At 40.9% G+C, this 9,994-nt stretch overlaps 1 protein-coding gene across 2 annotated transcripts in view; it reads right to left on the bottom strand.

Annotated features, from left to right (window-relative positions):
* rpl7l1 (ribosomal protein L7 like 1) overlaps positions 1–4,426 on the bottom strand; it is a 13,527-nt gene extending 9,101 nt beyond the window's left edge. Inside the window, exons 1-3 of one of the 2 annotated variants that reach the window (XM_015388230.1) lie at positions 4,383–4,426; positions 845–953; positions 548–711 (exon numbers count right to left, since the gene is read on the bottom strand). In XM_015388230.1, the coding sequence (XP_015243716.1) occupies positions 548–711; positions 845–953; positions 4,383–4,396 (287 nt within the window). In that variant the 5' untranslated portion in view covers positions 4,397–4,426. Of the gene's footprint in view, positions 1–547; positions 712–844; positions 954–3,166; positions 3,223–4,382 lie in introns of those variants that run through there. The other variant, XM_015388229.1, reaches the window with a different exon arrangement.
* Positions 4,427–9,994: the final 5,568 nt, after the last annotated feature.

Here is a 9,994-nt window from a genome sequence, read left to right as displayed (position 1 = left end):
ACACTAAATTCATTAACTCACTGCAAATGTTTTAGTTTTAGGTATAAATAATGATCTATTGGTTATTCCTGCTGACTTTACCTTTAAAAGAGGAAAATGTTTACGATTCTTCCACTTAAAGGAGCTGGAATCATTTATCTTCAATGATCACGTCCATAAAATCGTTCCTACTACCATCTCACCATCTTCTTCTACAGGCAGAACTGAACAGGTGGTTCGATCGTGTTTACACCGATTTCCTTTCCTTCTTCTGAAGCTAATAACCCACTGCTCGTACCAACAAAGAAGAGTTGAGAGCTGCAGTGACCCTCAGAGGTAAGGCTATGATGGGATGGTGGAACCACGCTGCCGTAACATCGCTACGCAGAACAAAGAGCAGAAGCACTGAGAAAAACCGCAGAGTCTGATATAGGAAACCTGTAAAGGAAGACAGCCGGCATGAAGGTCGCATCACGCACAGGTAAGTTTCCCTACACGCCACTCGCTCTGGTGAATAGGCCACGCCCCTTAGGCTTTGATCTGAAAGGAGAGCCGGTGTCTGACTTACTCTCTGATACGGACAACGAAAGCCAGCTTGTTTTTCTCCAGAGGCAGAGGAGGCAGCGGCCTGCGGTCGGCCCGTCGGATGCGCGTCTCATCTCTGTGCTTCCTGTGGCCGTCTTTCAAGAAATCCTCCAGACGCTTGAACTTAAAAGGTTTGCCTTTCGATACCTGCAAAATAAACAATAGTGCATCTGAAGACTACAACACTGGAAGGAAGGAAAGGGAAAAAAACAAACATTTACATAAACGTAAATGAAAGCAGAGTTGAACCAGCGGCGTAGTCGCTTATAACCAGGCTCACCTTTCTCTTCTCAAGAAGCGCGAGCTTGGCTTGTGTGGCTTTGATGGCCTGGTAGGTTTTCCTCTTCTTCAGAAGATACTCTGGTACTAACTTGATCACTTTCTTTGACCTAGAATGATAAACACATAAAAGTTCAATCAATTAAATCCGTTTTATCCAATTGTACCCAGATAATTACTGTTTTTTATCTTTTTTTTTTAAATAGGAACATAGTTCTGGTTAGGGATGAGTGTTGCGATATGATTGATTGACTTTATTGAGAATTTCACTCTTTCCATCAGCTCAAATAGTCAAAAAGAGAAGAAGGGGGAGGTGCCAAAGGAAGAAAATGGTGCATGGGGTATATACAGTATATACAGAGCGTCCACATATGACAGCTGTGTTTTTATAGAAGGATTATTATACAGGGTTAATGCACAGGCTGTTTACATAGGTATTTATATTGATGTAGTTATTGCACTAGTCATGACAGGTGTCACAATACAACATCATCACGATATTGCATTATGACTGTATATTGTGATATTTTTCCCAGCTTTCAAAATTAAATGTACAGATAAAATCAAGTAGAAGATATTGATCCTTGAGTTATTTTGGTATCCATTTTTGTGGTCTGAGTCAGTTCCCACCTTCCACTGTGACCTTTTCCTCTCATTGTTTTAGGCCAAAATGTTTTATTTTTTAATAATCAATTCTTAGAACTTAAAGATCAATATTATATCAGGCAGCTGAAAATCACGATATATCATCAAATCGATTCTGGTTAAGTGTTAAAGTTGTGATTCAACAGAATTTACTGTATGCGTTACATAAAGGAGTGGAGACAGTAGGAGCTCTACCTGCTGTATGGAGGAGCTATAAACACACTAGGATACGGGGCTTAGAGAGCCCAACAGGTTCCTGTTTTTGATGCACTGCAAAAACAGCAGGATTATTTCCTGAGATAATCTTTAAAGCCATCACAACAATAATGGCATTATTCAAAACTCTGTTGATAATATTGCCACGTGATCCAGTCGTTAAAAGTCGCATTTTGTATTCATCAGGGTGCTGCGAACGCAAAAAAAACGACCTAAACAAAGAACTTTTTTTTTGTTTTGTTTGTCCAATAAAAACAGAACATCTCTCCGTATAAATAACCCGTATCCTATCAGAGATGAGTGAGGGGAAACCGCTGGCAAACAGCCCACTGGTAGGCAGCCTGTGTTTGATGATCAGGATGAATATTTGAAAGGAGATGAATGATGATTGTTAGCGACAAAGATTAAAGTAAACAAACCAATCAGACTGGCTGCAAACACCACAGATGCCTGAAAACAAAATTAGGTTTTGAAATTACTTTAAAGCAGGTGAAAATGGCTTATAGATGATGAAAGCCTAAATCCAGCGTCACTGAAATGGTAATACTATATTGGACCATTTTCCATCACGCTTATCCTAAGCCTATCTACAGCTGTCTACAGGACAGGTCTCAAGTCCATTGCAGGGCGACACAAACAGGACAAACAACCATTCATGCACAGACTCACACCTAAGGAGAATATAGAGAAGCCAATTAACCTATCCTAACAGTCATGTTTTTGGACTGTGGGGGAAGCAGGAGTACCTGGAGAGAACCCAAGCATGCACAAGGAGAACATGCCAACTCCATGCAGAAACACCCTGGTCCGGGAATTGAACCCAGAACCTTCTTGCTTCAAGGCAGCCTATATCAGTCTTTAGGAATGAATAATGAATCAATAATTGGTTGATCCTTCCTTTGCATGAATCCATGCATCTCTGACCATAAAGAGGATCAGCTGTGAGATCACAACATGGAAGCACTTTCCTTTGATCGACCTTATTATTAGTATTGATTTCATCATAAATGAGCAATAAGTTACACTTTAACTTTATGGTTTTCATAAAACCTATAGAGCCATTTGGATCTAGTGGCTGAAGCACAATATCAGGAACACATGTAACTGTGCCACCATTTCTCTGTAGATTAAACTGACATTTTATTGATCAACTTCTAATCCTACCAATATAAATGACCAACATTAACAGCTTCGGCATCTAAAGGTTCCCGAAATATGCTAGGAAACCAAACACTGGAAGAATGACAGCATATAGCGAGAATAGCAGCAGAATGATAGCATGTTTTCACTGGTCGCGACACATGATAACAAACGAGCATAAAGCTCAAATATATGAACATCGGGTACAAAAATGAAGGAGTATTCACACTAGAACAAAATAGATCTTTGATTCGGCTTAACGGAATTAATGGATAATTGATAATTAGACAGATGTGATCGGATAGGTGAAAATAGTTCTTACTCTGATTCTGCCATGATAAACAGCAATGGACCGCTGGGCCAAACCGGAAGCTCTTTTTTTTGCCGAGTGGTCGGCGCAATGTCGCCGCCTGCCGGTATGGAGGAGACCCCCTCAGTCAAATCAATGCGACTAAATCAGGGGTCTTCAACGTTTTCCAGGCCAAGAACCCCCAAACTGATGGCGAGATGGAGCAGGGACCCCCTAATTATATATATTGTATGAAATTGTTTTATATCAAACTGGTCCTATAGTCACTCTATTACATTGGTGTCAACAGTACACACATTTGTTACTTCAGTAGAAGTATAGATACCGCAGTTTAAAAACACCTAAAGTATCACCTTGACCTCTTTACTAAAGTAAAAGTGAAAAAGTATGTGCTCCAAAAACTACTTAAAGTATAAAAGTATAAAGTTACCTTTATAAAAACAGCCATATGCCATAAATTTTAAAGCTAAATTTTTCGACAATTTCTAAAAGAGATAGGGCCAAGGATGAGGGAGCTCTTCTTGGTCTCCGTCTCCCGATACGCTCTCGCCTGTGTCCGACCTTTCAGACATTCCACCATCTTTTTCTGAATCCTATTGTAGGCATAGATGNCTATATCAGTCTTTAGGAATGAATAATGAATCAATAATTGGTTGATCCTTCCTTTGCATGAATCCATGCATCTCTGACCATAAAGAGGATCAGCTGTGAGATCACAACATGGAAGCACTTTCCTTTGATCGACCTTATTATTAGTATTGATTTCATCATAAATGAGCAATAAGTTACACTTTAACTTTATGGTTTTCATAAAACCTATAGAGCCATTTGGATCTAGTGGCTGAAGCACAATATCAGGAACACATGTAACCGTGCCACCATTTCTCTATAGATTAAACTGACATTTTATTGATCAACTTCTAATCCTACCAATATAAATGACCAACATTAACAGCTTCGGCATCTAAAGGTTCCCGAAATATGCTAGGAAACCAAACACTGGAAGAATGACAGCATATAGCGAGAATAGCAGCAGAATGATAGCATGTTTTCACTGGTCGCGACACATGATAACAAACGAGCATAAAGCTCAAATATATGAACATCGGCTACAAAAATGAAGGAGTATTCACACTAGAACAAAATAGATCTTTGATTCGGCTTAACGGAATTAATGGATAATTGATAATTAGACAGATGTGATCGGATAGGTGAAAATAGTTCTTACTCTGATTCTGCCATGATAAACAGCAATGGACCGCTGGGCCAAACCGGAAGCTCTTTTTTTTGCCGAGTGGTCGGCGCAATGTCGCCGCCTGCCGGTATGGAGGAGACCCCCTCAGTCAAATCAATGCGACTAAATCAGGGGTCTTCAACGTTTTCCAGGCCAAGAACCCCCAAACTGATGGCGAGATGGAGCAGGGACCCCCTAATTATATATATTGTGTGAAATTGTTTTATATCAAACTGGTCCTATAGTCACTCTATTACATTGGTGTCAACAGTACACACATTTGTTACTTCAGTAGAAGTATAGATACCGCAGTTTAAAAACACCTAAAGTATCACCTTGACCTCTTTACTAAAGTAAAAGTGAAAAAGTATGTGCTCCAAAAACTACTTAAAGTATAAAAGTATAAAGTTACCTTTATAAAAACAGCCATATGCCATTATATAAATTTTAAAGCTAAATTTTTCGACAATTTCTAAAAGAGATAGGGCCAAGGATGAGGGAGGTCTTCTTGGTCTCCGTCTCCCGATACGCTCTCGCCTGTGTCCGACCTTTCAGACATTCCACCATCTTTTTCTGAATCCTATTGTAGGCATAGATGATTCACGTTTGCAGTTTGAAGAACACCTGCTTGCTTCGGATGATTTCCTTTAGCTAACCAATGAGTGTTGCTTTACATGACCCATCCAATTACACTAGTTTTCACTAGATGTGGATGGAGCCAATGATCTGCCTTCATGGCGCACATGACGGGAAATACATTTTTATAAACATTAAACCGAAGCCAAGAGTAACGAGTAACGTTTGTTTTAAAAATGTAAGGAATAGAAAGTACAGATATTTGTCAGAAGAGGAAAAATAAGTAATGGAGTAAAGTTTAGATACCTAAAAAGTGTACTTAAGTACAGTAAGGAAGTATTTGTACTTTGTTACTTGACACCTCTGCTCCATTACAGATGGGGTAATGTAATGAAAGTAATTTCCCACTGGGATTATTAAAGTGTTTCTGATTCTGATTCCTGGTTGATGGGACAGGTGTTGTGAATGAAACGGTGCCCAGGTTTGAAAGAGCTCCTGTGTGTCTCTGAATGTGTGCATTGATAACTGAAAGACATCTTCTGCCTCCATTTATCTGTTTACTACAGTCTGTTGAATTCATGTTAATGTGGATTTAAAGACATTTCTATTAGAGGAAAAAATTGCAGGGGGGAATATAAAAAAAAAGTCTAAACAACCAAAACTTTTGCGCCCACTTTTCCATGGCTCAGACCATAGAACCGTCCCTTCATTCCAGTGGGTTTGCCATATCCCCTTGATAGTTTTGACCATGCTCTTAACTTCACTTATCCCATATTTGAGCAATAAATCTATGATTTCTTTTCTTCTTCCCTGCTTTACACATTTGTTTGCTAAATAAGGGCCATCTACCCCTAACCGGGCTGGTACTAATAAAAACATCAATTGTTTTCCTATTATTATCATCACTCTGTTAAATACTTGTGCCAGTTCTGTATGATGTTTTTCACACTAATGCACTACTAGAGTTGTAAGCAAGTAAAAATGTTCCTGGTGCACTTTCTTCTATCCTGTACACCACTATAATCAGCTCCATTTAAATTAAATTAAGTTCAGTTCAATTATATTTTATCAAACCCAGAAGGACATTACACAGGCATTACACATTGGAGCTTAAAGGCTTGAACGTCCTAAGCCTTGCTGCCCGTTTAACTTTTTGCCCTTTTCATGCTGATTTTCCAGTCATGCAAAAACTTTTTTAATTGGGCCGACTTTCAGCCTGATCGTGAGTCACGTAGTGAACAAGGGGTAACGAGGGGTGATCAGCCTCTCATGACCACCTCCTGATCAGAAATCGTAAGGTCCGGAGAAATCAACCATGTTTTAAATCTAGTCGGCTGTCATATGGTGGTTGCTCAGGGGGCATGCGCTCAAGAACGCATCTCAATATGCGTTCTTGAGCGTTCTCGTGTGCTCGTGACACATCATCAGCCTCAGCCCGAGTACCGTTCCAATTCTCGAGAACGCCTGATCGAGAACGCACCAAATCCCCGGATGTTGTTCTCGCCCCGCCCTCTTTATCGAGCATGCATCAGAGCAGACTTGTGTGTTCTTCAGACTGACCGCTTCCCCAGAATGCCCGGCGGCCGCAGCTTGATTCGAGACAGCGCTAACAGTGGTAAGTTAAACATTCCCTTTTCTGCTGCTGTTGTTCTTCAAAAGTACGTTTTGAAATCGTTTGAGGCGATAACATTATACCTGTGTGGCCTGTTTACAGAGTTAGTGCGAAATTTAAAAAAAAAGTCCGACGTTGAGCGGACCAGAGTGACCAGCAGACCTCCGAGGGTAACCGCAGCCAGGGCTAATGTTACCCCGTATGTAGTGCACTTCTCTCGGTCTAGTTATGTGTGAACTACCGCTCGTTCTGATGGCGGTTTTTTGCTTTAATTCGGCCCGCCATTGCTGGTTTTATACGCACGGTTCGGTAATTTTTTTTAAGGTTTTTTAAGCTTTAGAAATTAAAAATGTTGTTTTCAAAATGTTTTGTGTAGGGAATAAATAGTTTTGACTGTTAAAGAAATGCTAAAGAACGTTGCATGTGATGACGTCACGAGTAAGCTTCTGTTCCAATACACAAACGTGCTTGCGTGCTCGCGTTCTCGTCAAGTCCGATCTTCCTGCGTTCTCGCCAAGAACGGACTTGACGAGAACGTGAGTACATACTCGCGTTCTCGTGAATTGAGAAACGGCCAATGATTCCTTTTCTTCGTCCTCTCAGATGAAAACACAGAAGCATGGCGAGGGTGCAATGAGTGAAATGGAGTTATTTCTGTAAAATTGACAGACCGTAGTAACCACATCTGCTCAGCCATGTCTTTGTCCAAATACATCGTCGCCTTTTCTTGTTAGGCTTTCATCAAAAATTGCACAAATTGCCAAGGCAGCGCGTTTCACTCCAGTGAACTTCATATTCCTCTTTTACTCGTTGTCTGACATGGTTTATAGACGTACAGTGTGAGCAGGTCGCACAGTGTGAGAACATACATGGTGAGCTGTTAACTTTTAAACCCTGCGGTTTCTTCATACAATTTGAGCTGTAGCTGCATGCGACGATTGAAAAAGTCGTACAGTGTATGCCTGGCTTTACTACCTTTCATGCCATCAAATAATCGGGAGACTTTCTCCACTTATATCCTGAAACAGTGCTCCCATCAGAACCTCCCTTTTAAGGTAAACTTAAATCCTCATTGGGCTCCATCACCATCCAAATCAGGTTGCTGGGGATAAAAGCAATTCTTAATCCAGCATCTCTAGTTGTTTATTATCCAATCAGAACTTGACGTGGGTCCAATATACTCAGTCCAGGATGGCCCCCACTACACCAACACAGACTAGTCCAGTAGGACACTTCATTGGCATTTCCCATGCTTTCACTCGGAGATCTCCCTTTGACTATAGGATTAAGTTCTAGGAAGGGAAAGAGGAAGGGACAGGGAGCTGAGAGCAAAGTAATGAGGACAAATAATTATGACTAGCAGCTTTTTCAAGGTAAAGCATCACCACAAGACCTCTTATACAAGCGTTTTTGTATATTAGCTGCCCAGTAGTAATGCTTTGGGCAGCAAAAAAGTGCCTTCTGCTTAATTTTTGATGCTTGTACACATAAAGGTCAGGTGTGTGTCTAGAGGATCCTTGATGGTCCTGAAACTTGTCCAGTAACGTGTGTCCAGATGCGTCTGATGCTCCTGTGTTCAATGGCAACTTTGCTATATTTGCTGTGATCAGGGATTAAAAAGTAGGCTTCATATATTTTTATGCAAGAAAGTCCACCTCAAACATTGTCTTTGCAGTCAGTTCATCAAGATCACGATACTGCCCTAGTCGCTAACACTACCTGCGGCAGTTTCGTTTCTATAAGCTGTGTTAAGCTTTCACACTGGTTGTTTTGTTTGAATTCTGGGATCATCTGTTCTGATCATTACATCCTGATCTACGTGAGGGACTAAAATCCATGTTCTTATCATTCTCCTCCAAGGAGGCCATCCCAGCCCAGTCACAAATAAAATTATGATAACCATTAGGCCAAATATTTCTTTCAACCAATTTCTTAAACACCAGTTATGCACCAGCATGGACAGCCTAAAGTGCTGCCATTCTGGAGATCTCCCAGCCCTTTACTGATTGAGAGTCTAGTTGTTCCGCTGCCACTACAAAACAGTCTTTCTGCCAAACATTTTCGGACTATTAACAATACTCTTCACTTCAACTTTACTATATAAATTGATATTTTTATTGATTTTTCTTTGTATGTTCTCAAATCGTACCTCTGTCATTCTCCACCACCTTGGCAGGTGGCTTCCATTTCCATGTAGTGGTCTCTAGTTTGTATTCTACGTAGACCGTAGACTTTCTGTAAACTATACCAGACACTTGGCTATGATTTTCCATCTATTCCTTGTCTGATATCTTACACTCTGGTGTGATATGCTGACCTCTTTGCATAGCTTGCACCTGAGATTTTGTCTAAATCGTGGCATTATGATGTTAAAAGGTCCAGTGAACATCACAATAGCAGATATCCAACAAAGACCCTAAGGTTTGAAGAACGCCAGAGCACTAATGACTGTGCTGCTGAAGAATGGGACCCATCCAAAATGACTTGCCGAAGGTGGAGCAAACCTAATGATGAAAGAGCCCCAGAAGGGGACAGTCCCAACCAACTATTGGCCAATATCCTGTCTCCACAACATGGAAGCTCCTGTCATCTTAGCGGCGAAGATAAGTGGGGACATGGATCGGGACATACCTCCAACTGGAGTTGAAGAAAAAGCATTGGTTAAAACCCCAGAGTATCAAAACACAGAGATTGTAAAACCCAACAAATAAACCTGTACACTGCCCTGGTTGATTACAGGAAAGCCTATTGCTGAATGCCAGACACGTATCCTGGAATGCCTGAAGCTATACATGATTGACATCACTCTAAGAGCCTATATTGTAAACTCCATGGGACTGTGGAAAACCACACTTGAGGCCAACTTAAAGCCAATTGCAAATATCTCCATCAAGTGCGGCATATACCAAGGAATGGATCTGCCCCCTCTGCTGTTCTGCACAGGCCCAAACACCCTTAGCCAAATAATCAACAAGACCGGCTATAGATACAGACTTATAAATAGGGCCACTATCAACCACCTCCTGTACATGGATGGACATGTGTTGTTATGAATTAGGAATAATACTTACTTTAAGCAGGAGGATCGGACAGATGGAAGTCTGGACAGAGCCAAAACAACTCAACACACTCTTCAATACGTTCACTGAGGAACAAGCTTAGCATCATTCTTTCCTCCTCACATTCAAATGGACAACCTGACCTCTTTTAACCCAAAGCTTCTCTGTCACACCTCAGATGTTTTATCTTCCGCCTCTCCCATGGACCCACCTCCTTTAATGAGTTTGTTAGCCAAATCAGAAGACGGTGCTGCTCACTCTACCTTCCACCGGTCTGCCTCTAGAAGTCATGCGATGAAGCAACTGGAAAGACTTTTTCACTGGAAAGACAATTGTCATCAAAGAGGCTAAGCGTCTCA

This window comes from Cyprinodon variegatus, unplaced genomic scaffold, assembly GCF_000732505.1.
Source record: "Cyprinodon variegatus isolate N-32 unplaced genomic scaffold, C_variegatus-1.0 Scaffold417, whole genome shotgun sequence".
Lineage (NCBI taxonomy): Eukaryota > Metazoa > Chordata > Actinopteri > Cyprinodontiformes > Cyprinodontidae > Cyprinodon > Cyprinodon variegatus.
This window is presented reverse-complemented; position numbering and strand designations above follow the sequence as displayed.